Genomic DNA, 27836 nt, shown 5'->3' with positions numbered 1-27836 from the left:
AGTTTTTAGTTTGTTTCTCTTTTGCACTTTGTGACATTGACATTATGTTAAAAGGGGAAACAATATAAGCCTTAGCTTTAGTCTACACCTTTTGGTCTTTTGAGTTATGTAAAATTTTGTATTGAATACCCATTTGTGGAATGACCACATATATTACACTACTGTAAACTAAAATAAGAGTATTGGGGAGGTTAATGGGAGGGTGGTGAAGATTAATAAGTATCTAGGGAGGCTCATACACCTTTAAAATAGAAACATTCAAAGAAATGTGGTCGCTGCTTCATAGATTTCAAACAGCTTAAAGCAAGCGCTTGAACTCTTTTTGCTCGCAAGTCAAAGCACAAAATTAGTTTTTCTAAAAATCTGTCGTATCTCAAAAAATGGGTCCCTCATACGTTGAGGTACTAATGTATTTGTTTTTACGTGTTTTAAGGCATTCGACCTTTGAGGTTCCGCATTGCACATGCATGCACTGGCTGCCTGCTGGCATTATCATGTCTCTAAATACCAGATTAAAGCCAATTGCATAAAGCTGAGGTCATAAAGGCTCATTTATTTCTCTATCTGCCATTAGTGAGTGTGAACTGATAGCCAGCATACAAGCAGAAGTCACGACCACAACACGATGCACCATGCAGTGACCACGGAGAAAAAGTATTGTGGTGGTTGCACAGAATTTTTTGCAACCTCGCTGAGTGACGCCAAGAATAGAGTATACACACACACATACAGGACTCACTTCAACAAAATACAGCTGTCTTCTCAAACCCGACAGTCAGAATGAATACTGAGAAGCTTGATTAACGCAGAATGACAGGTGGACTATAATTAAAGTTGTCGCTAGGCAACCGTTTGGCTTTTTGTGAAGAGCACGAGTTTGAAACCTCCGTCACACACAAATGGCAGCTCAATTATGCTGTAATTTGAGCACAAAAGGCCAAGAAATGGAACAGTTTCTAGTGAATGTGACTCGCAAATACAGCATTCACTAGCTGCTGTCAATATGAGATTGTCTGCAATGCTGGAAAATGAAAAGCCCTCAGTTAGATACACAGGCACTATACATCCATCCATCCATCCATCCATCTCAGTGGATATAAAAACTACACACCCCTGTTCAAATGTTCGTTTTTTTTTGTGCTCTAGAAATATGAGACAAAACCTTTTCCACCTTTAACCTGTACAATTCAATTTTTTAAAAAGTACCTCTTGATTAACTCCAAATAAAGTTCAGATGTTCTAGTTGGCATTTCCTGACATTTATTTGTTTGCTTTCTAGCAGAATCCTGAAGATTTTGTGCAAACACTGACTGGTATTCAAACCGTAGGTCAGTGGATTTAAATTTTACAGTGAGGATAAGCGGAACGGAAGATGAATGAAATGAATGAACGCACTGTACTTATTTTTACACCCCAATGAAGAACGTAAATATGTGACTTTAACATTGCCTGTGTAGTTAACAGTTTTTATGACGGTGACAAGTGGTCCTTGTGTCAAGGTCATTTACAAACTCAAATACAGCAGTGATTCACACTGTTAGATAAGTGAGTGGGCGCTGTTAAGTGTGTGCATATTTTTAGTCACTGTTTCCACCGGGGCTCTCAACACTGTGTTGTTTATTTGTACACAACGCAACCGTTTGTATTTATTCGCATAAGATGGGACACACATTTTAAAGACGCGACACTCGACTGTATCATGTACGCGCTGGCCCACTGGGGGTGTCCCACCGCACGCATCTGTCCCGGCTTGACATCCATCTGGTGGACACCTCACAGTAGTAATCAGCAGATAACACACAGCACTGTGTAGCTGGAGATTAGCTGCAGTGTTAAACAAAGAGGCTGAGCAGGTTTGTGACATGCCAGCTCTTTAATTAGACCCCTGCTATCTGACAACACACACACACACACACACACACACACACATTTGCTTTAGTTTAAACAGTATAAAATATCTAAACGCGGTGGAGTAGTGAGAATTTTTTTGATGCAAAGCGATTGCGGTATTGTGTCTGTTCAATCAGGTCACTATTTTAGGATATGAGGTATACAACATTTTGCTCCTCTTTTACTCCAAAATACAACATGATTGATTGAATAATAGTATCATTAAAAAAAAAATAAAAGCTTCTATAAAAACTAATGTTGACTTATGCATTAGTAAGTAAATAACATAAATAATGAAGCAGAGTATATATATTGGATGTTTAGGATTTGAAATGACAACCATTTAGATTTATTCCGCTGAAATGAAAAAGTAAATATTTTTGAATGTACTGTGGTGTTGTTTAATTAGAAAAACAACACTATAATATTTTACATTCTAAAAAAAAAGTAATTAAACAAATTTTTGACATTTGTTTGCTTTAATTCAATGGACATTGTGCTGCTCCTTCTGGTGTGCCTGCTATGTCCTCCTGGGCCGTTCTTGGCAGAGGACGAAGAATATATTCCTGTGAGGATTGTTAAATTATTTGTCTATGTGTGTTGCTCCAATGTTTGTGTTCAATATCCCTTTCCTAAGACAAAGCTATGTGTTTGTTTTAAATACAGGTGTAATTATCTTCCTTTTATGTTTAATTTGGCAGTAAACTTCAACTTGGAGTGGCAATAAAGAACATTTTTCACATGGCTACTTGTAGTGAAGTGAACAATACAGCGCTTGTATATAAAGTTAAAAAAAAAAAAAAGACGCAAGTCGGGTCACTCGTATGTCAAGACTACACTGTATTTTTTAATTATTTTTTTATTTCCCCCCCCCTGTATTTTTTAATTATTTTTGTATTTTTTTCCCCCCCATTTTATTTATGCTGAGGAGTCCAGATTATGTGGTCATATCAGACAGGGTTAAATAGCAAGAGAAGAGTTCCTGCTGTGCTGGCTACCCAGTAACAGGACACACAGCAGGGGATACGCGGGTGGAAACCTCACGGTGGCGAAAACCCTTGGCTAGTGCCCAGCAGAGTAAAGGACGTGGAATTGAGCCAAGGACGAGAGCGGCGCGGCGGGAGCCAGGAGATAAGAGGTTAGCGAGGCAAAGACAACCGACACAAAGAGGAGAATGTGTTTGTCTTGTGATAAACACCCAGGGGAAAATATTCAGACAAGATAATTTATATTGGAATGCAAATATTGCGTATAGCAGTCAAGACACACAATGGCTGATGGTTAAGACAATTTGAGCAAAAACCGGGTAAGGAAAAAGTGCAAGAAAAAGTGTAACATCGGACTTTTTTTTTTTTTTTTTTTTTTTTTTTAACTGCAGGGCGGGACTGCACTCTAACCAAGGACAACAGCAATTGTGGGCATCTGTCACAGACCATCTGGGTGGACCCTAAGGCTGCTCAAGGGATGTGACCTCTGTTTAAAGTGGGACACACAGTCCTTAAACTCTCACTGGCCACAACATTAGGAACACCAATACAAGATCTGAATCAAAAATTGACAATTGAAATTGAAAATTGACAAAAGATCATTTACAATGGCTGTTTACGGAATCATTCCCCATTACCTACTCGCTACATAGGGATTTTCATATAGTGGACTACAGTGAACCCTTGCAATATTTGCGATTCGGCATTTAATAATTTTGTAAATAGTCGCTGAAAGATTTATCTATTCGCTGTTTTTGTGCTCAGGCCAAAGCATCCATCCATCCATTTTCTGAGCCGCTTCTCCTCACTCGGGTCGCGGGCGTGCTGGAGCCTATCCCAGCTGTCATCGGGCAGGAGGCGGGGTACACCCTGAACTGGTTGCCAGCCAATCGCAGGGCACATAGAAACTAACAACCATTCGCACTCACAGTCATGCCTACGGGCAATTTTAGAGTCTCCAATTAATGCATGTTTTTGGGATGTGGGAGGAAACCAGAGTGCCCGGAGAAAACCCACGCAGGCACGGGAAGAACATGCAAACTCCACACAGGCGGGGACGGGGATTAAACCCCGCACCTCAGAACTGTGAGGCTGATGCTCTAACCAGTCGTCCACCGTGCCGCTCAGGCCAAAGCAATAAAAAATATTATTTTGGCACCATCTTGTGGAGTCTCGGTGTTTTTGTTAGTTTTAACTCTTTGATAGTGTTTTTCCATCTGCATTTGACATGTCCTATTGCGCGTGTGGTGATTGAATGCACCTCGCGTAAAGTCAAAAATGTAACTGAAAGTATGTTTCTGCTTTTCTTTGTCGTTACAATTTGCCTGTATTCCCTAACATTTATTATTGTGGGTAAATACAAATAGGTGAGTTGAATAATTTACTGTATACCGTTTGTGTAAAGTGCTAGTGCGCATATTTGTTTGCCCCTGTGTGATGTCACGTCATTTGCTGTTCGCGTGTTATTTAGGCTAGTATGTTAGCTCATACTTTCGATGACCCCCATGTGAAACTGGTTTACTTTTGTTGAATAATTTAACTACTTAGTACATTCGTGTATGTAACATGAGTTCATAATTGTGTACATGTTAGACGCATGGTGTTATCATTATCTACATTTTTCATCAATTTTTGACAAATAAACCCCTCCCTCAAATATTTCGGTTCATAAACAAAATATACATAACACAAGTATAAATATAAATACAATGTGGGGGGGAAAAAAGAACTTTGACCGTAATTGAATTTGAAATCAGAAGTCATGGAAAATTGTGGCATGCACCTATTGTTCAATTTATGTTAATATGGAATATGGTGATGCTTATAAGGTGTGTTAAAAGTGAAGAAATGTTCCAATTTCAGTACAGGTACATGAAATAGACACACTTTATTTGCTTTAGAGGGCCACATAAAGTGTTCCAGTGGTTCGGATCTGGGCCCCGCGCCTTGAGTTTGAGCTCTGCGGACTATACCGAGGCGAGACAAATGACCCGGAAGACCACCCTGAACACACTTTTATGAGTCATCGTCATTAGTCATCCCTGCCTCCATGTTTGCTTCCACTCACCACCTATCGCTCCACATGGAAAGCATACGGTCCGCTTGGCATGCCATCCGTTAGTATTTGTTACAGGTTTTAGGCGGCGAGGAAATACCTCGGAGCTGAATCTAAGCATCCACTTATTGAGTGGGATGGAGAGAGTCAGTCATATTGCGATAAAAGCGTTGCATCCCTCGCAGAGACGAGACATGTCATATGTCCACGCTCGACGCATCCATTATCAGCGTGGCACCGTTGCCGTTCCGGGAGCTATCAAGGAGCGTAGACGGGGCAGGAAGTGTCATAACCCTGCTATGCTCTGAGATTGTTTCCAAATGTAAACGCGCGTTCACACCCTTGTATCCCTGGAAACACTTGAATAGGTCTTGGCTGAAATTCCACGCATGGCTTTTTATAGCCAACTCTCTCTGGGATTTACATATTCAGAGCTAATAATGGAGCCGGTGTATTTATTGCTCAGTATTGACATTTAGCAGTGTGATGTTTGGAGCGTTAATGTGTCTACGATTAATAATAGGATATGCGGTCACCTTTCACATCAGGCACACCTGCTCAAGCTAATAAGATACAAATATACAGAATGAAGGACTACATTAACAATCAACTGGTTACTATATTTAGTTACATAATGTCGCTCTCCAACAACAAGCACATATTTCTAAATTTAGTGAGGGTTTTTTCATATCTCAACCCCAAAAATATCCCACATTTTTTTATGATGATTATTATTTTTTTTAATCACAAATTTAAAAATTTTTTCAATCCGAAAAACAACCCCCCCCCCCAAAAACAATTTTGTTTTTATTTCGGACATACTGTATGAAATAAAAAAACACACACACAAGCATGTATCGGAAAATGTTGTAGTTTTTAAATTTTTCATTCCCCCTTAAATATCCAAACAATTTTGATTCATGCTTTTTGTTGGAAAGTGACAGTAAATGGGGCCAAATGAAAGGGAGCGATCCTGTGCACACCTATACCACTGCAAATTTGAAAAATAAATATACAAATACATGAATCGAAAATAATGTATAACAATAAAATACATAATAAAAATAACAGTTGTGAAGGCAGAATTTTTGATGAATCTTTTTTAGTCATTTATAACATCCAAGGGTACCTATTGGTCTGGCCTGAGAGCGTATATCATAGTGTAAGCGAATTTTGGAACACTATGTAAAAAGGTCCTTTCCACTCAAAGAAAAGAAAATACATATTGTCACAAATCCATTTGTCTTGTTTCCCTGTCAGATTTGGACAGTGTGCTACGCTTCCATGCTTGCAAGACTATGCAACAGTAACCACGTACCATATAAATTCATACACTGTCAGACATCACTGAGCCAAACTGATTTTTCCTGTAAGCCTCCTTTTTTGTTGAAGCCATCCGAAACCATTATGAGGAAATGTGGGTCACGTCTTTATTTTCAGTGTAGAAGGAAGGGAAGAAGGAAGGAAGAGGCGGATGGAATCTGACTGGATGACGATTTCCTTGAGCAACACACAAAGAACAAGCGCTTTGGACTAATTCCACTGTATGTCAAATGAGCACTATCTAACATGCGTTATGGTCCTTGACACGTCTATTAACATTAGATGCACCTGTCCTCCACATTGTATTAAAAAACAACTATTAATTAGCAATGTTATAATGAATGATTGTGGTTGTTGTTATTATATCTTCAGTTGGGCACTTACTCTACCTTACATTGAGGAGCTAGCCGTTAGCATCTGCTCAGCCACTGCCAATAACGACCCAGGCCTTATCGGCATCATCTTGAGAAGTTTACCACACTACTTCCTCTGGCGTGAACCCCGCAAAAAGCTTTGACTGCCTGTTTCAACCGCTTCTGGAATCTTCCATCACGCCGCTGTTCACCGGCAAGCTAACCGGCTATCAGCTAGCTACTCCTCAGCTAACGTGGTGTTACGGAAGAGCAGAAAAATATGTCATGTTGTTCCAATCCATCCATTAGTCATTATCCAGAAGATGAAATTACTTTACCCTTCAGTAAAAAGATCATCACCAAGGTGAAGAAATCCAATACAGTATTTTTATTTTCTGGACCAAATCATCCCAACGCTAGATAAGATCACTCACACTCACAGAAAGCCATCCATCCTGCAAATGTCTTATCAATGCAGACTCCTTTTAGGGACGTGACAGGCTAAATTGAATAGATTTTTTTAATTAGGTTCACTCGATGGGTAAATGGGCTTAATTGCCTCAATTTTCGCACTGGCTCCTTCAGGTGGCTCGGGTTAAGCACAATATGCATTGCTGCTCCCGTACACAAAGCAGTCACATCGAATCACATTCTTATCAGGAATGAGCAGATTATTGTAATTAAAAGGCAAGGTAGGTATTATGCTCATATCGAGATCGGATCCACAGCATGACTGGTAGGTTTTATTTGTGTACAAATAACTACAAGGAAAGACTTAATAAAATACGTGAGGAAATAAACAGAATTAAAGCATACCAGCATGGTGCAATGACAATACTTCTGTTTTGCAATTTAGCGTTACCCAACTGTGTTGTATGTGCTGTCTATATGTTGCTCTGTAAATTGTGGCTTCCATGGAAGTAAATATTTGTATTTTCTGGGTGTAGGCATAGCTGGCTAGCTAACTGCAGGCTGCAGTGGGAGAAATTGGACTAGTTATAATAAATAAGTAACTTGCAATTGTGCCGTATAACCACTAATGCGAACAAAGGCGTTCTCAAGTTCTTATATAGTGGGGGAGGAGCAACTTATGCCAGACACCGAAGCGCGTCAATGCCCCGCCCCCAAAATCAGGTAAATCAATTTAACGTGATATCGTCACATTTTAATTTAGTTACAGTACAATGTATTTAGAAACAAATAAATGAATTCTGAATGTATTTACTGTTTACTTTCACGTCACTACTCGATGTAAAGAATTGCAAAGTGTCTACATGCCTTTTTTTTTTTTTTTTTCTCTAAACATGAGCGTTGTTCCTATCGGATACACATATAAAATCAAATGTATAGGCATTAATAGGAATTAGGCACTTCAACCTACAATGTAAATCTAGCCAGATGAAAGATGATGATATGAGGTCATTTAACAAAAATAGTCTACCTTGCTGCCTTAGTGTGATTCAGTCATGAGTGGGGGCAGAGGGGGAAAAAAAAAAAAAAAAGCATCACAAAAATCAGCAGAGCAGTGAATGCAATAATGGCTCCGTAATTTAACGGCCATTAAATTTGGACTGCAGGGCGAGTCTTTTGTGTTGGGCAGGAATGGTTTTCAAAAAGGCAATAGAACTCGCCGTTTAATTGCAAAATTAGTTGAATAGAGGGCACCTGTCAATTTTTCGAGCAACGCTGCACGCCTACTTTTATCGGAATGTTTTTTGTAATTTTTCTTTTTTTTTGTCTTAACGACAAATAATAATGTTGCAAATTTCTTCTGTACGGAATTAGGAAAAAAGGCACCCACAATTCCCATTCGTTGCGCCTCATTTTTCCACCCTGGGCTTCAGTCAGCAGCAGAGGTTTATTTGCCCCCCCCACCTCCATCTTTGCTTGTGAGCAGCAGAATAAAGATGACAGTTATCAGTGCTCAGGCAGGCTGTCGTGTGACTTGTAATGACACAGCCCAAAGACGAGCCATTACAATCTCTGAAGGGAGCCTCAACACAAAAATCCATTTTGGCCGTGTCTGAGGTGGGGGCGCGAGTCTGTCTGCGATAAGCCGACGCGCCGTCTCTGTTTGCAATTTCGCGAGTCGCACACTCCATTTGGAATGTAGTTTTGGAGATAACAAAGACAAAAGTGGATTTTTTTTTTCATGTTAATTTGAGTAATTATCCTTTTTTATTTGGTATCCTACCATCAAGACATCTGGGGGGGGGGGGATTTTGCAACGATGGCTGGCGGCGAGGCACACGCCATGACAGAAAATGGCGGCTCGAGGCACACGGGTGGACGCACAATTCCATCTTCGTGTTTCTCCCACGCATATTTATACGCGCCAATCCTTTGTTTGCGTCATTTAAATTAAACGGCCAATGCAGGTAAGAATCCACGTCAACAAACATAATGTGATCAGCATGGGCGGTGAGTGTATATACGTGGCGAAGGGGGTTGGCGGGGCGGAGTGTAAGGGGGGGGGGGGGAACACTGCGGCTCAAGCTGCTCCCTTCGCAATCCTGTTCCACTTGGTTAGTCTCAATTTCACAGATGATGTTCTTCACCGAGACCGAGGCTCGAAGTCAAACGCGAAAGCACAGACGAGGCGCAGAGAAAAATTCAACTTCATCACTACTGCTTGGCTCAGAGGTCCTCGGAGAATGTCACTTTTTGTTCAGGGCTGGGCGGCGAGGAATGCGGAGCTCCACGGCGAGCCCCGAGCAACGACACGGCGGGGACACGTACACACGACTAACGGTTACGTAATTAACCTTTTTTGGAAAATCTAAAATACAGCCTTCTAAAAGAAAAAAAAAACTATTACTATAAAAATGTATGTGTAGAATTAAAGTCTTACTAAACAGCATTTAGTAAACACCTTACCCCTAATAGATGCCTGGCACTCTGCAGTTTATATTTACATATATTTTAATATATAGTATTTAAATTTACGTATCCTTATCTATTTATGGAAAATATATTTTGTCAATGTAGATTAAAAATTCTCCAAAAGACTTACTGAAGAACATAGTGTATTTCTTCAAATAATGGTCTCCGCTCTTAAAATAAACGGACACCGCACCTCAAACAGATACCTCCCCTTCTCGGCGCAGAAAGACCCATTATAATTCTGACATGTGCCACCTTCAGAGCATACGTGGCATCTGTAAAGCTGCAGTTTATAGTGGACTTTAAAGCGAAAGTGTACTATATATATATATAAAACAGTCAATTCTATTCAATCAGCAGCCCAAATACTCACTTAACACCAAAATCATCAAACATTCTTCAACATTGTAATTTTTTTTTTCAAATCCTTGAAACCACTTTAAATAAACAGACCCAGACTAAATTTCACGTTTCATAACGATTGCGATTCAACACAATCTCCAACACACACACACAAAATACAATTAGCAGCGTGAATTTCACACACACATTTTGACACAAATGAGCTGGAAAAAGCCCTGCTGCAGGACTCACAGATATATTTATGATTTCTGAGCAAAGGTATTAAATCCACACTAAAGGATTCATTTGTGAATAAACTCTCAGCGCTAAGCTAAAGCTAAAATGGTCGCGATAAAACAGAAAGACATTCTGTGCTTTGAGAACAAATATGTATATGTGTCATCTTCAAGTGCTGGAGAGCGAGGCCCTTATGTGTGCACACCTACGCCTCAAAAGACGAGCGGCAGGCAGGTGAAGCAGCTGGTGAAAATGACAACATCGCTCCGAGGAGTGGGCAGCGGGAGGCGCGGGATTTGTTGAATCAAGGACCTTTTGTTCACTGGGGGGGGAAAAAAAAAAAGACTGCTTGGCGAACACAGCCAGGCGTCGTTTGGAGCCATTTAGCCAACGCGGAGGAGGACGGGGGACGGGAAGGTCATTTAAAAGAGGATGATGATGTGGCCGGAGTGGGGCGTTTAAGTAGACCTTCTCCGCTTGATTGAACTGCGAGCTCTTGTGCTGTTTACACTACATGTAGGGAAAAATATGATTGAGCAAATGTTTATTGTTGAATATTATTAGTATTTGTGGGTTCAATGTTAAGTGCCTTTCAAAATGCTCTCACAGAGGCCCACGAGCCTTAGGTTGCCCACCGCTGCTCTGCCTAATGCTTCGATGAAGGAATACATTATTTTCCATGTAAAATATTTATTTGGTTTGGTTTCAACATGTCAGAAAAAAAGGCTAACATTTTCATTGTTTTCCAAAATAAAAGTAGATGTTTGCAAATGTCATATTTTGACAAAACACAAAGATAAACAGTCTGCTTTTCATGAAGGATGGCAGAAATTGGATTTGTACAATTTTAAGTTAAGCAACGTCTCTAAACCATTCTTTGATCATCACAATAGTTGATTCATTTGATAATCGACTAGATGTCTTGTCAATTAATCGATTAAATTGTTGCACCTCTAATAAATTACGTGGACATTTTGCTCGAGATTTTTTTGTAGCCGTTTTATGAAATGTAATGGCAAAAAGGTAACAAAAACCAACCCTGCCACAAAATGGATACACTCCTTCAACAAACTCACAATTAGGGCCCTACGTCTGAGAAAAAGGCCAACAAAACCTGCAAAGACAGTTGTTTGTTTGTTTTTTTGTGAAGAAAATACATAGCAGACATCTCACTAAACTAATATTTTACACTTCGTAGTAATTCAGATCTGCTAAAATATTCGCAATACAATCTAAGCAATACATCTCCATTTAATCCAATGCACGTCGATACACAAGACGACTGCAAAATAAAACCATATTGTTGCACGAAAAGCTCTCAGATAGTCAATCAAAACGGAAAATTTCTACTAATTGTAAACATTAGCCAAAAAAAATTAGCATCGTTTTAAAAAAAAAAAAAAAACACGAATGGCTTTAAAGGTAATCCTGTTAATGTAGTAAGCAAGTCACCAGAGAGCGGTTATGTGCATATAAACCCCATTTTAAATGTATTTAAAATAGTTCTGTATTAAGTCATCCAAAAAAAAAAAAAAAAAAAAAAAAGGTTGTCTTGATTACTTTCAGTCCCATCAGTCTGTTTTCCGTGACATTTTGTGATAGTTTTGAGAACATATATTTCAGTTCAAAATAACTAACTACCTACTACTTAATGACATTATTTATTAAAAAATAATAATAATAATAAAAGAAATAAAAATAAAATACACAGAGTAACAAAGTATAAATGGCGGAAAAGTGTGTCGTACCTGCGGGAGGTGGCCCCTCGGCTTCCTCGCTGCTGATGTCCATTTCCTGGCTCTCGACCTGACTGAGCCCGCGCTCAACTGCCTCCGCCTCACTCTCTCCCTCTCTCTCTCTCGCTCGCGCTCGCTCTCTGGCCACTTCCAATATGGCAGCGACGTCGACGTACGATTAATCACTCAAGGTGCTCCTCCGTAGATATCACATTCGCATAATAGATTCTACCTTGAGCAAGTGGGTCTGTAGCTCCGATACGTCAGCACGTCCGCCATATTGGATGTGCCGGATAAGTCAATGGACTGAACAATTTTTTCCCCCACACACACAGTCGTAGGAACCAGATAGGCACCATAAACAACATATACCACTTTTAATCTGATGATTACACATTTTTTACACCTTATAGACCATTTCATAATGTTTGTACACAAAAGGCGCCAGGATACCTCTGGGTAGCATAAAACTGCAGCCCTGAACTCAAACGATAACAAAAACTTGCCAGATATACCCCAATTAGGTTGATGGGTTTTTTTTCTTTCTTTTTTTTTCAATTCCCTTAAAATTTGTCAAAATTCATACAGGAGAACATGGATGAAGAGAATACATCGAGTGGATAAATAGTTGTACAGAGAAGATCGCAAGACGGTCGGTTCATATGTTTAGGATATACTTTAGGGAAGCACCAAACCAACGTATATATATATTTCTTATGTTTTCATTAATCTATCCTCATCAGCTAGCAACGCATAGTGTGATCATGATCACCATAGATGCTGCTTATTAAATGTATTAATATGTGCAGATCGCTACAGATGTGTTTTGCTTGTCGATATCGGCTTGAACAAGTTTTGCTCTGACCAACCGACAACAGGACGGAAAAATGCTGACGTCACCGAGGGCCAGCGCGTTGGTGCTGTGAGGAAGAATTTGAAATCTGATTGGTTAAAGAAACAGTTGCATTGCTAATACTGTGGGGTAGCGTTTCATTTACATGAGCCAACACTCGTGATTCTGAAGGCCGTGGGCAGATTTGATTGACATGGTAACACAGAGGCTGAAATCTGATTGGATTAAAATAATAATAATAATAATAACATTCACATATATGTACTGGAAGCAGTGGAGCCAGGCGAAACAAAATAAGGATAATAGATTGTTGGGAACAAATTAATGCAATTTAATGTAACAAATATTAGAATTTAGGTTGTAAATGTATGTCAGTGCTTCTGATAGTGCCAACCATGACCGCTCACCACATTGACAGGTATGTTAACTGCCATCCAACAATGCTATTACAGCTCTGACTTAGGAGCAATTAGTTGCGCGGCCAAAGGCGAAAGTCTCGTGATACCGACACGTCAAATCCTCCTCAGCTGTCTGCCGTGGGAAGGCCTGCCACCGGCCGTCCTTTGCCTGATCCCACCCACTTGAACCCCCTCACCTCCCTTTACTAACATTGCTGGGCTGTGTTCAAAAAGCACATGCCCGCAGATGAATTCAGCAGTTAACCTGCTTCGGTGCGTTGCGGCTCAGCTGTCAGCCGTTTGGTGATAGATGAACAGTGGAAACATACTTGGAGTTTGAGCATTATGTCCTTCCCATTGAAGTCAGCACATGACCCCAGCGTAAGGCAGCTTACCCTAAAAATAAAGGCCAACACGTGCTTTTGCGGGCGTACACACACAAACAAGGGTCTCTGTTTGGATATAAAATATGACATATGTATGTATAATGTTAAAACCTGCCTCCTATTGAGGTGCATCAAAGCGCGGTTGGTGCATTTCCAGGAAGCCCGATCAGCACGCTTTTAGCATCGTATCTAGCAGCAGCAATTGGCTCCAACATTAGCATAAGTGTTCTTATTAAAGTACATTTTTTGTTCTTCACGTTCCACACAAGTGGCATGCCCACGACACATTTCAATTAAGCCCGTCGCTATAGCAACATTTGCCTCCGCTCCAAAAGACGCCGTGCCTGGTATACATACAAAATATAATTATAAACGCCTCACTTCGAATGAAAGCCTTCATTTCTCCACTAGATAAAAACACAAATATTTACAATTTTCAATGGTAGTGGTTCTTAAACTATTGACACCAAGTACCACCTAAAATACATATTTAGCTCTCAAATTACCACCATAATGACCAACGTTCCAGTTGTTTTAATTTAAAAAAAAAGTCTTATTAATAATATTGTAAGTCATTGTAACATTGACACCACTTAAATATAAAAAAAAAAAGATAAAACTCTACTTAAATAATCATTCAATTAAAATGTATTGCACATGAAAGTTAAATACAAATTGTACCCAAATAAAAGTTTAAATGCAAATATATTGTACTAAAGATACAACTGAGCTATACTTAAGCAGTGATTATTTCGCGTGCCACTAGAGAGCTTTCGGTTGAAATTCCAGGGTGAACCTAAAATGGATTTTAACCTCTACAGGTGAACTTTGACCTTCTCTAAACTTTGCAACGCACGTCCAAAAGCTCAGTGTTTAGTACTTTTTGCACAACTTGCTCTTCTCTAAGAAGGAGATGAACAGCAAAATTCATAAAAGGGCTTCTATGCCTTTCTGTGACTCTTCCAGTCTCTCTGTTGCAACCTGATGATGACTTTTTTTGTGAGTCGTGCATTTTTAATTGACTATCACTTGTAGAAACAAAAAAGCTTTTAAAAAGAATACTATTTATAACATGCTATTGTAGAAATAAAGTCATCTTGCCAGGTACTTTCTGCAAGTAAATAAGTAAATAGTGAGTAAGTAAATAGGTTGCTAGTTGCAAGATGACCATGCGATCGTTCGTGTTTTTAGTGCATTTTAACATTGTAAGCGTCCCCTTTTGACACTCACGCAGGCCTTTTGGTGGCAACACAGTGCGATGTTTCATTATAGATAAGAGACAATTATGATGATGGGATTGTTATCTGCACACACCTCAGAGCGAGGCACAAACTGTGCAATCCAACTGCTGCTACGTCCTCATGCCCTTACTACTCGGTGACAATTCTTCCAGCCCCCAAAAGATAAACAGAATGCATTAGAAGGGGCATTTCTCTAGTTTTTTTGTATTCAAGATTTGTTATTGTATTATTATTTTTTAATGCATTTACTGCCCTAAAAGCTTTGTTGTTATGGCAACCATTATGGCCACTTTTCTGCTTTCATTTGTTGTGCAAATTGGACACAATCATCACCGGCGGCGTACGTAACGAGGTAAAAGGGGTGCGAGGGGTTTCTTCCCGGGTCTTCCGCCGCTGCCATTCACGCAGGCCGAGCATGAAATGAGTTCCTCTCCATGACACATCTTGATTGACAGCTCCACAAATGAGAAATTATTTACTGTGAACAGAGCGGGCCGCCTGCTCTTTGGCAGAGATGCTGCATATCTTGGAGGCGGGTGTGCGAGCGGAAGGTCTGATGATGATGGTGGTACATCATCACAACCACTGCAGCACAGGGGATGGTGGGTGGTGGTGGGGGCCATTATGATTCCCATGGAGACATGACTTGATTTTGTTGCTGGATCCATTATACAGTGGACATTTGAAGCATTTCCAGACATATTATGAAACTGGTACACAATGTATTGGGACAACAAGCAATTTCTGGTAGTCGGTCATGCATTTTGCAGGTATAAAAGATATGAAAATCTATACTGTAGAATCTAAGTGTCCATCAGATACTACTGTTCATATGGTCAAGTTCACACTTAAGTGTTAAAATAAGACAATCCTATATTTGCACTACAGTATTATTAACTTCATGTTAAGGTATTTTAAAGAAGGGGTAGAAAGAGAAGGGAGAAGGAGAAAAAAAGAGAAAAAAACTCTTTAACCTACTAAATCATGTTAACATTTTAATAAAATAATGACATTAAAGATTAGCACACCATTGCTCAGATTAAACACATACATTCAAAAACATATTTCTATCAAAGGAGTTTTATTCATCCAAGCAGTATTTTCAACCTGAGCAATATGTAATTTTTTAATTAGATTTGAATTCAATGTAAAATGAAAAACCTGTTCACTTTATTTTAAAAAGAAATACAATTTAAAAAATAACTTTTTTTAAATTCTAGTTAAAACATTTATTTCTGGTTTGACTTGATTTTTACATTCAGTTAAAATAAAAAACATTTCATAAATATTAATGTTAGGTTTGAATTAGAATTTAAGTAAAACAAAATATTGCTCAGATTATCAAAGCACTCATTTTTGCTGAATATTTTTTAATAGTTAAGCCAATTATTATATTATTATTATCACTCGTTAGGCTGAACTACACAACCTCCCAGATTTTAGTGAGCTGCTGCTATCTAGTGGTCAAATATGTTTTCTACTATAGTATTTCGTTTTATTCAGCTGCACATCCTTAAGATCCTTTTTGGTTTTGCAAAAAAAAAAAAAAAAAAATCAGCATATTCTTCAAGTGTAAAACATTTAATATACTTCATTCAAAAGTCTCCACACCTGTTCAAATGCCTGTTTTTGTGATAAATCCTTTCATAACTTTTCCCACTATTAATGTGAGCTATAACCTCTACAACGCAATAGAAAAAAAAATCATTTAGAGAGGGGAAGTAAAAATAAACAACTGAGATAATGTGGTTGCACAAGTGTGCAAATTCTCTTGGAACTAGAATGTGTCACCCCACCACCCTAGTTTAGTTGCACAGGTTACACATCACATTAAGGGTGGAAAACTGTTTTTCAATTATGTATATTCGTCTCATATTTTTTTTTAATCATTAAAAAACTTGGCATTTGAACAGGTTTGTGTAGACCTTTTATATCCACAGGAAGTAATACTGATCAAACATCCAGTGATGACATTGCAGACTAAAGAGCATAAGCCATAGTTAATTGTCTTGCATGAGCTTTATTATATTTCATGTGTACACCTTATTTCCACAATTCATATCCAAATCACTGATGATGACGACAACCTTCATTAAGACAAACACTCCTGGAAAAAAATGCCTATTTCCTGATGATTGCTGAAAGGGAAGTCAATGAAAGCTACAACACACGGTATGCATACAGTATATAATATATATAGTATTCATGTGTGTATATAAATATATATACTGTGTTTTTTATATACACATAAACATACATAATATACACACAATATACCCACGCGTAAATGGGAAGAGAGACAAAAAAAACAAAAATCAACCACCCCCCAAAACATTTCAAAATAATTGAAGACAGACTGAAAAGAGGAAGTGATGAAAATGAGGAGGGAGGTAGATAGATGGAAGGAGACCAGTCAGAAGGGATCATCCCACTTTGCTTGTGATTCTTGGTTTTAAAAAAAGAGGCTCCAGATAATTTCATCTTAAATTTCAGTTGTAGAGTAGATGAGGAGGAAGAAGAGGAGGGGGGAGGCGAAGGGGCTCTGCCTGTCCTCCAGTGTTTCTTTTCGTAAGTGTTGTCCCCGCGAAGGCTCTAATTGCCACTTCCGCCGCCGACGGCGCCACTACAGCACCGGCTGCTGCGGCTGTGGGCGGCGGTGTCGTTCAGGTTCACTCCTGCGCCGCTGCGGCCCGCTTGGCCGGCGCCCGCCTGAGGGTCATTCTTTGGTAGCTTGTTGGCTGACGGGATAAAAGCACTTATAATCACCTGTTGCCATATTTTTTGTGATATTTGTTTGGTGGTGTGCCGTGAGATTGTTCCCACGTAAAAGATGTGCCTTGGCTCAATAAAGGTTGGGAAACGCTGTGTGGAATTTGAAGTTATCACACCAATTTAACTCGCTGTATCTTATTACTGCAAAAATGTATGCAAAAAATAAAAATAAACATAGACATCGCCTTCATATTTATGTCTATGTGGTATTCTATTAGAAGGTCCAAAAAGTTTAATTCAACATTATTACATAAATAAAACACTTACCAATAGCCATAAAAATATCATTGACATTGAGGCCGGTCTTGGCTGAAGTCTCCATGAAGAGGAGTCCGTTTTCGTCTGCGTATTCTTGCGCCTCCTGAAGATAAGATTGTCGATGGTGTCCATTGAAGCCAAAAGTTGGTACATATTTGTACGTACATTATTTGTTGTCAAATGCACAGCTCTGCGTCATACCTGATGCTCCACCGCTCTTTTGTCTGCGATGTCCGCCTTGTTGCCGGCCAGAGCGATCACGATGTTGGGGTTGGCTTGCCTCTGCAACTCCTTCACCCAGTTCTTTGCGCGCGCAAACGTGTCCTGAAGATCAACAACGTCACTTGCAGTGCTGTCACAACGGTACTTTCACTTCCATGTGCTCCGACTTACAAGTTTTTCAAGATATGAAAAGTTCCATCTCATGTTCATTTTTGCCATAAAATACATATTTAAATCAAAGGGTTAAGCGTAAAAGGTAACATTTAAGATGAAAAAATGAAGTCATTTGTTTTATATTGTGATATATATTGATATCAACTGATATGAAAAAAAATCATATCTGCGCATTGTTGGAATGTCAGTGCTGAACACATATTTTCCATTCAGTAATTAATTTATTCTTTGAAGCACTAATTGATGTAATTGCAATGCCTTATTTTTAGTGAGGTTAGTACACAGTCATATCTATGCTATGCTATTTTACTCATAATTGTCATAATACTTTCAGTGTTTTGGTGTATGGCCTTGGTTTCCTAGCCAAGAATTTTTATTTTGATACATCCCTAATAGCGAAGTGTTGAAAATAGCTTGAGGACTAGTCTATTAACACTCAAAATGATTAGCTTGTGTTGTAAAACTCGGCCTATTTCATCATTCTACGGAAGAAGTGTGGCGTAATTGTCACCTATATAGAAAGTTTTGATGTGTTTTAGACAATAACGAGTGAAAAAAGTAAGGTTAGATACATTGGAGTATGCTTGTTTTGTCAAAATCAATCTCTGTAATGCTTCGTTGCAAGAGCCATGGAGGTAAATCTGCATGCAGATTGATATCTGCCTAATATACAGGGGGGGGGGGTAGTCAGCTTGTTGTTTTAGTTATTGCCTCACTCATGGCTCTAAGCCTTTGAAAAAGAGTTTGGGGAAGAAGACCGAACACAGGCGTTTGCTATTGTGAAGTTAAAGGCTTTTTTTAAGGCCGGTGGCGTCATGTGACTGCGGACTTTGATAGGCATGGCTGGCGCTGGTGACGAGTTCATACCATTTTAATCAATCACAGCATAATAAATTAGCAATTTTTAGGGGATATCAAATTAGCAATTGGACATAATTTTGGGGTGCTGTTGTGTTGATGTGCTGTTGTGTTGATGTGAGTGTGCAACGGTATATGATAACAATATCGTCCTTAAAGTATATATATTGAAAAAAATAAAAATTATACGATACCATGTTTGGGTACTGGCGGTTCTTTTAATTATAATTTTTTTTTATTTCCGAAAAAGTAGTCATTTTGGAGGTACAAAGATTCCACCTGACAGTGACAATATGCATAATTGCGGGTGTTCATGTAGGGTTGGTTCGCAGTGTTGAATTGTCCCCCTCTCCAAATGACATATTTGTACGAATAGTGCGCAAACAGTATAGACGCCGCAGGTGCGACTTACCGTGTTGGTGATGTCGTAGACCACGATGGCGGCCTGAGCGCCTCGGTAGTACATGGGTGCCAGGCTGTGGTAGCGCTCCTGGCCCGCAGTGTCCCAGATCTCGAACTTGACCGTGACGTCGTCCAGGCTGACGGTCTGAGTCAGGAAAGCCGCTAGGAAGGACAACGTACACACACGTTACTATGTGGAAATAAACGTGAATAACTTCTTTTATTTATTTTAGATAGGTATTCCCCAAAATCTTTGAGGCATTTGACATAACATTTTCAAATTTTTCCCCATTTAGTTACACAGATAGCAATAGATACATCTTTCATAACGCACTGATGCCTTGACTTAGGAGTTGCCCAACTGATTTTTCAAGTTCCAAGTTGATGCGTCATCAAGGAGTTTCATTTTAAGACAAAAGTAGCGTTTGGCTGCCATCTTGTGGCATCTTGGTTCCAAGAAACTATGTTGGGAGTGTAGTTGAGCTTCATTTAGACAAATGTAGTGCTTTCCCACCAGCTCATGGCTTTTTGGTGCCAAGAAACTATGTTGAACTTAGTGGAGGAGCTTCATTTAGACAAACTTAGTGCTTTGCATAGGCAATTAAACAAATTTTTTCATGATTAATGGTCGATTACTGGTCCCGGTAGCATATATTTCAGCATAATCCTGACAACTTGATTTCATGCAAGTACAAAGGTCCTTGGACCTATGAATGCCCCTACATACAAGTTTTTCAAGTTATGAGTAGCTTGGTCTATTTTTTGCAGTTGCTTGTTGTGAAGCATTTTAGAAAAAAAATAAAAACCAATAAAACCTAACAAACCTGCGATAAAAAACTAATTAATACTAACTACTAACTAAAGCTCTTACCTCCAATGGTGCTTTCTTGGAATTCGTGGAATTGACCTTTGACAAAGCGCAGGACCAGGCTGGACTTGCCCACCGCTGACTCCCCCAACAGCACCAGCTTGAACTGGAAGCTCTTGTTGGCCGCCGCCGCGCCGTTAGGCCTGCTCGCGCCACCGCGTCCCGCCATTGACACAGATGGAAGAGGCTGTTTACGGATGGGGCGGCCCCGAGCTGGAAAGAAACCAGACTGGCGACTCAGGCACTGGTGGTGAGCGAAGTCGACGATCGGACTCCAGAAGGTGCTGCACATTTCACACACAGCGGAAAAGTCTGATTATTAACTCATATTCAGACTTTAATTAATGTCCTCTTCACAACTTAAAATTGCTTTTATAATTCCAGTACACGAGCCATATGGAATAGTACATACAGTACTGCCTTGACTTATGAATTTAATAAATTTTTGTTCTGTGACCATGTTGTAACTCAACACATTCAAATATCTTAAATCTTATTTCCCCATAAAAATGAATGGAAATGCCATAATCCCTTACAGCGGCTCAAAAAACACCCGAACATTTTTTAAACGTTTTTTTAATAAGAAACATTACACTCCACATTACTGTAATTTTCAAAAACATACAGTAAGAACATAATTTCATAGAATGTAAAGAATTAAACTGTTTGTGCATCGTGCTAATTCAATGGCGATTGTACAGCTCATTCTGGTGTATGCGCATCAGCCACCAGGGGTCAGTATAACACATTCAGAGATACTAAACTTAGATTTAAAGATGCAACAAAGAAGACCAGTACAATAATATAAGTCTTTTTCCACAGCGGATAAAGAACATATATATCTGTTAGGATTGTTGTATGCTATGTTAGCATGTGATGCTACCACTTCTACTCAAATATAAGTTGTTTAAAGGTTTACAATTACAACATTTATGCTAGTTTTATTAGCCCGTCTATGGCGTTTTGCATAGGGTTTTAGCATTAAGCTAGTGGAAGAAAGCTTTGGTTAAATACACATAATACTCGTCGTTTTACGTTTTAAACTAAACTACATTTGGGAGTGGCAATAAACAGATTGAACTTGTCTTCTTTTTTGAAGAACTGCTCACAATCTGCTGCTTGTTTTGAAGTTTGCTAGATAATTTGCTAAACGTTCGTCCGGAAAAGCGAAAAGTCGGGTCACTCGTGAGTAGAGGATGAGGTACCACATTACAGTATATTTGTGCTAGCTGAAATTTTTTCAACATCAAAATATTTAAAAGTTCAACATGTAAAAAGTTAAACATCTCAAAAGCGGTCAGTATAAAACATCTCCAACATCTTCAAAAAAAATGGTGTGGAACATATAGAGGGTTGAAAATTCTACCTCAAGGGCCCAGTCTCACAATGATATAAAAATTATATAACAATAACAAAAATAATCCAATCATAACTAAGCACCAAAATCATCATTTCCATTCATACATAGTTTGTCTATGTCTTCGGTGCCAGTGTCACATGACCAATGGAGTGTAACTAGATTGGCTCGACTTGGATGACTTGTGCAGTCAGTTCGATTGCTTTGCCTGGTTACCTTGATGTTGACCTCTTATGGCATTTCGAATTTTGGAGTTTTAATTTGAATTTAAACCTTTTTTTTTTTTAACAGTGAATTCTTTTTTGACATGTTGACTTGATTTTCCCAGAATTCTTTAAGTACTGTTTTACACAGATTGTTTTACACTGAATTTTCTTTGATGTTGAATTGTCCGATTTTTTTGTGTCATGTTGAATTGTTTTACACATAAATATTTAAAAATGTTTTAGGTTTTTACATGTCAAAGCTTGCTGCTTTGATGTTGATTTTTTAAAAACATTTATGCTGAACAAAATTCAGTGATAGATATTTAAACTCAAAAGTCACAGATATACACAAAGGTTTCCCCACCTCCGTATTAAATACGCTGTCATGTTAGTATTTTTTTTTCTCCGCCATAGTGCAATAATTTATTTCCTCAATCTTTTTCGACACGTTTTCACAATTGTGGCCTAAAAATGCCAATCCTACGATGAATGAATACAAATGTGAGTAAATAAATGCATTTATATTGCGAACCTGTAAGGTATTTACCTTGTGTTCAGTCCAGGAGGTGTCGAAACAACACTGTCAAGTTAGCCGCGAGGCTAAATCCTGTTAGCAGCCCGACTACGTGTCGTCTGACACGAAAAGTTCACCCGAAACTAAACAATCATCACGCCAAAGTTCTTACCAGTAACAAATGCTCCGTCAAAAGTAAGCAGCGACCATGATAGTCTTCCGCAGCACGTTTTTAATCCTTTTCTTGTGCCCAAGTGTTGACAGGTACAACAATAATGTTGCACTTCCGCCTTGTATAACTTCTTCTTCTGCTTCGACTTTCTTTGGCCAAACTGTGCGCTAATTTTACACTACTGCCCCGAACTGGTGGGTTTGGTCATTGCAAATTACAAACGGTTGATCCTGATGTAATCCTTCTAATTATTATATTATATGGAAAGATAGATATTTAAAAAAATAATAGAAATTAATTGAAATAGTCGAGGTAAAATCAAATTATTGAAATTAAAATTAATTAAATTGAATTATCTCCCGTCGCAATTCCTTCCTCAACTCCTGGCCATCAAACGATTGCATAGTAAAGAAGACATTTTACCTTTAACCATTCCAACGGGTGAACTCTGCTTCCAAATAAATAAACACCTTTGTCTTATGTGTTATCATAACCGAGCTAACAACCATAAAACATAGCGTCTTATCTGCGATCCCTCCCTTTTTCTTTCTTTCTTTCTTTCCTTTTTTTTTACTGCCAGGTGGCAATATATGGTTGAAAATAGAAACATTAAAATCCAATTATTTACACCCATTATTATTATTATTATTATTATTACTATTATTATTATTAGATAGACTTGTTCCAAAAAAAAAATAAAATGACTGCAAACCCTCCACCGCCCCCTCATCATCGAGATTAGGCCAGCAGAGAGTTTGTATGGAGGGGGGCTGGGAATATTAATAAAGTTCACCTCGGGGTGGGGGGGAACTTTGATTTTGGAGCCACCAGGCTGTACGCATGCGGAGGCCGAGCTTCTGAAAATGCCAGCGGAGCGCTACTGGGAGTGTGCACAGAACAACAGAGCAAAGATCACATTGGACCCTGAGGGGAACATCACTCAGCGGGCCTCCGTGTACACGACGACATCACAGCTATCCTTTTATTTATTATGGAAATATATGAAACGCCGCATAAGCTGTTTTGTAATATTTCGATTAGCTTAGTAGACTGTATATTACCCTCTGATAGTGTTAAGCAAAATTGAGCATTTGGGTAAGGGGGTAGGGTATAAAAAGTCTACACACCCCTTTTATAATGGCAGGTATTTGTACAACCCCAATTCCAATGAAGTTGGACGTTTTGTCAAACATAACTAAAAACAGAATACAATGATTTGCAAATCATGTTCAACCTATATTTAATTGTATACACTACAAAGACAATATGTTTAATGTTCAAACTGATAAACTTTATTGTTTTTAGCAAATAATCATTAACTTAGAATTTTATAGCTGCAACACGTTCCAAAAAAGCTGGGAGAGGGTCATGTTTACCACTGTGTTACATCACCTTTTCTTTTAACAACATTCAATAAACGTTTGGGAACTGAGGACACTAATTGTTGAAGCTTTGTCGGTGGAATTCTTTCCCATTCTTGCTTGATGTACATCTTCAGCTGTTCAACAGTCTGGGGTCTCCGTTGTCATATTTACACTTCATAATGCGGCACACATTTTCAATGGGAGAAAGGTCTGGACTGCAGGCAGGCCAGTCTCGCACGCGCACTCTTTTACTACGAAGCCACGATGTTGTAACACATGCAGAATGTGGTTTGGCATTGTCTTGCTGAAATAAGCAGGGGCCTCCATGAAATAGACGTTGCTTGGATGGCAGCGTATCTTTCTCCAAAACCTGTATGTACTTTTCAGCATTAATGGTGCCTTCATAGATGTGTAAGTTACCCATGCCATTGGCACTAACACAGCCCCATACCATCACAGATGCTGGCTTTTGAACTTTGCGTCCATAACAGTCCGGATGGTTCTTTCCCTTTTTGGCCCGGAGGACACGACGTCCACAATTTCCAGAAACAATTTGAAATGTGGACTCGTGGGACGACAGAACACTTTTCCACTTTGCATCAGTCCATCTTTGATGAGCTCGGGCACAGAGAAGCCGGCGGCATTTCTGGGTGTTGTTGATAAATGGCTTTTGCTTTGCATAGTAGAGTTTTAAGTTGCACTTACGGATGTAGCACCGAACTGTATTTACTGACATTGGTTTCCTGAAGTGTTCCTGAGCCCATGTGGTGATATCCTTTACACATTGATGTCGGTTTTTGATGCAGTGCCGCCTGAGGGATCGAAGGCCATGGGCATTCAATGTCGGTTTTCGGCCTTGCCGCTTACATGCAGTGATTTCTCCAGACTCTCTGAACCTTTTGATGATATTATTGACCGTAGATGATGAAATCCCTAATTTCCTTACAATTTTACATTGAGGAACATTGTCCTTAAACTGTTAGACTATTTTCTCACGCACTTGTTCACAAAGAGGTGAACCTCTCCCCATCTTTGCTTGTAAATGACTGAGCAATTCAGGGAAGCTCCTTTTATACCCAATTGTCACACCCACCTGTTCCCAATTAGCCCGTTCACCTGTGGAATTTTCCAAACAGGTGTTTGATGAGCATTACTTAACTTTCTCAGTCTTTTTTGCCACCTGTCCCAGCTTTTTTTGGAAGGTGTTGCAGCCATAAAATTCTAAGTTAATGATTATTTACTAAAAACAATAAAGTTGATCAGTTTAAATATCTTGTCTTTGTAGTGTATTCAATTAAATATAGTTTGAACATGATTTGCAAATCATTGTATTCTGTTTTTATTTATGTTTAACACAACGTCCCAACTTCATTGGATTTGGGGTTGTAATATAATAATAATAATAAAAAGTGAGACCAAGACAAATTATTTCAAAGCTTTTTACAGCAATAATGTGACCCATAACCTGTAAAACCCAATTTAATTAAAAAAAAAATCTTTCTGAGAAGGGGAGTAAACATAAACAACTGAGATAATGTGGTTGCACAAGTTTGCACACCCTCCTATCAGAGGGGAAGTGGCTGTGTTCAGAATTGATTAGTCACATTCAAACTCAAGTAAAATTGGTGTCAGCACACAACATTTAAAGTACCTCTTATTAACCCCATATTCATTTCAGATCTTCTTGTTGGATTTGTTTTTCTTTCTAACAGAAGCCTGAAGGTTTTGTACCAACACTGACTGCTATTAATAATTATAATTCTTTTTAATATAATAACACATGTTTAATATAAGACACACATTGGTTAGATCCCACTCTATCTTTGCTCTCTGCTCACCATGCATACCACCACCCGCACTCTCCACTCCAGCAGTTTGATTAACCTCTTTGTTCCCAAATTATGCACAACATTTGGTCGATTGTCTGATTTTCTGCCCACAATAACTGGAAGACTCAGTAACAAATAAAGAAAGTCATCACATTTATCCCAATATTGTTGTTTAAAAAGTTAGTGATACTACACAGTACATGATCCCTGCAACTGTTTTTAGCCTGTTTTGAAGCTTTTATTCACCATGTGCTATGATATAATGCAACGTATCATGTAACTATATCACACTGTACACTTTGTTGTCCATGTTTTTTTTTTTTTTTTTTACTCTGCATTCTGCTGGCAGGTTGGCATTGCAAATGAAAATCGGTTCTCAATTGCCTCACCTGGCAACCTAAATAAATGTTAAATGAAATTAAAAAAAATATATATACTGTATATATGGTGTATCTACTGTATTTAGGCTTTGGTTGTGGTATGACTGAGGTTAGAATTTTGATAAGGAGGCAGGGTCATGGTTGGGTTAAGTTTAGGGTTCACACACACACACACACACACACACACACACACACACGTGCACACACACACACACACACACACACAAACACGCAGACAAACACAGATGACTGTAATATACAGCTCAGAATTGCAATATCCATTCTCGAAAACTGATTACAGTAATGGTGATGCAACCATAGTGGGGGGTAAAAAAAGACTTTGCAAAGTATTGTACGTGAGGCAGTTTTAGCAATGATGGAGCAAGTGAGGAATGCTGGCAACAAATGAAAAACTATAATTAGATAAAACGTCATTCATTGGATGTTATAAGCAAACCAGTTTTTTAATAAGCGGGTTTTTTTGGTACCGGTTTCCACACAACATATGTGTCATATTAAGGGTTCGGTGTAAAACGTGATGTACAGTAGTTTTATATCTTGGAGGTGTACTTAAGAGCAAGTCAATGCTTGTTATTATGATTGTGCTGCCTATTTCCTCACACAATCCTCTATGATGGTCCAATTAGGAGGACATTTTGAAAGCTCATTAATGTGAAGAGAGACCTTTGACCTCCACTTGTTTTTTGTTGGTTTTGGAGGCCTGAGTCGCTGCAGAGTTGAGTTGTTTTGCGTGCAAGTGTCACCTTCAAGTCGAGCCACTAGTCAGGCTTTTGGTAAGAAGGCGCTCGGAATTACAATCAGTCGCCATCTCTTCGAAAGCGCCTTGTTGCCTTCCATTTGTTCTATACAACTCTTCCTTGTTTAATTCATTTGCGATGTAGTGGGGGAACACTGTACATAGACTGTAACTCCAATGCCACGGCATGTTTAGCATCAAACATCTGTTTTGTTTTTCCTCTCGTTCTTTTTGAACTGTAGTCCAAGTGCACGGAACACGTGGCCAGTGTGGACACGGGATTACAAAAGCAGGTGTTGGAAGGGGGGAAAGGAGGAGGAGGAGGAGGAGGAAGAGGAGGAAAGCGTGGGTGGCCCTGTGACACTGTTACTGCAGCAACCTGCAGCATGTGTGTGTGTGTGCGTGTGATGAATAAGTAAACAGATAGTTTTGTCCCTTTCAGTTCAGTGGGGGCATGAAAAAAAAAAAAAAAAAAAAAAAAAAAACTCGAGTGGCGCCCGAGTTTCACAGGGTTGTCATGGCGATTGGGAGCTACTGCCGTGATTAAACACGCTGGCCTCTGACCTCCTCTTGTCATCCCCGATGCCCCGCTTGCACTGATTGAGTTCAAACTATGCACAAGTAGTAGTTGTTAAAAAAATGATAATAAAAAGTTCCTCCACTTTCCCTCCATCTCCGATCATGAGTGACAAAGTCGTCGCTATCAAGGTTGCAACATATCGTCTTCTACAGCCGAAGATGTGTCAGCGTGCATTTCGCTGCAAGAGACAAAATATGTTGGTCCTGGGTGAACATCAGAATTCATCAGTGACACTGGCAGCCAGCCAGTCCAACACACCCAAGGCGGCTTTTGATGTATTTTGTATGTTAAGGTTATTAAATATGATTAAAAGACTCTCTTTGAAGAGCAAAGCTGTCATTATGGTTCTCACTTTTTTTTATTCTTCTCCCAATCATCTCACCCAGCGCCACTGGAAAGCCAAGGGGGCCCTGCAATTTGCAAAGAGACTTAAGTCTCT

General features: G+C 39.1%; 2 protein-coding genes across 6 annotated transcripts in view; both read right to left on the bottom strand.

Annotated features, from left to right (window-relative positions):
- Window positions 1-11933, bottom strand: part of LOC133469502 (zinc finger protein 385C-like) — a 37221-nt gene extending 25288 nt beyond the window's left edge. For both annotated transcript variants that reach the window (XM_061756675.1, XM_061756676.1), the window contains exon 1: window positions 11819-11933. In XM_061756675.1, coding sequence (XP_061612659.1) covers window positions 11819-11861 — 43 coding nt within the window. In that variant the 5' untranslated portion in view covers window positions 11862-11933. The remainder of the gene's footprint in view (window positions 1-11818) is intronic.
- Window positions 11934-16684: 4751 nt separating this feature from the next.
- LOC133469458 (ras-related protein Rab-5C-like) lies at window positions 16685-22645 on the bottom strand. 4 transcript variants are annotated; one of them, XM_061756580.1, is made up of 6 exons: window positions 22488-22645; window positions 20242-20522; window positions 19381-19532; window positions 17916-18038; window positions 17724-17817; window positions 16685-17422 (listed from the first exon to the last, which is right to left on the bottom strand). In XM_061756580.1, the coding sequence occupies exons 2-6, from the start codon at window positions 20405-20407 to the stop codon at window positions 17277-17279; spliced, it is 681 nt and encodes a 226-aa protein (XP_061612564.1). In that variant the 5' UTR covers window positions 20408-20522; window positions 22488-22645; the 3' UTR covers window positions 16685-17276. The 4 variants fall into 4 exon arrangements, with proteins under 4 accessions (XP_061612564.1, XP_061612567.1, XP_061612565.1 ...); XM_061756583.1 differs by having other exon boundaries at window positions 20242-20451; window positions 22488-22628; XM_061756581.1 differs by having other exon boundaries at window positions 22349-22623.
- Between the last annotated feature and the right edge of the window lie 5191 nt (window positions 22646-27836).

This window comes from Phyllopteryx taeniolatus, chromosome 19 (genome assembly GCF_024500385.1).
Source record: "Phyllopteryx taeniolatus isolate TA_2022b chromosome 19, UOR_Ptae_1.2, whole genome shotgun sequence".
Classification (NCBI taxonomy): domain Eukaryota; kingdom Metazoa; phylum Chordata; class Actinopteri; order Syngnathiformes; family Syngnathidae; genus Phyllopteryx; species Phyllopteryx taeniolatus.
This window is presented reverse-complemented; position numbering and strand designations above follow the sequence as displayed.

What these genes read in the sequence shown, in the direction of transcription:
- LOC133469458 (XM_061756580.1), bottom strand. Translation starts at nt 20,407, where the DNA reads ATGGCGGGACGCGGTGGCGCGAGCAGGCCTAACGGCGCGGCGGCGGCC. An exon ending in CCAAGAAAGCACCATTGGAG is followed by an intron (nt 19,533 to 20,241) that starts GTAAGAGCTTTA and finishes TGTCCTTCCTAG; the next exon opens with CGGCTTTCCTGACTCAGACC. An exon ending in AAAGAGCGGTGGAGCATCAG is followed by an intron (nt 17,818 to 17,915) that starts GTATGACGCAGA and finishes TCTTATCTTCAG; the next exon opens with GAGGCGCAAGAATACGCAGA.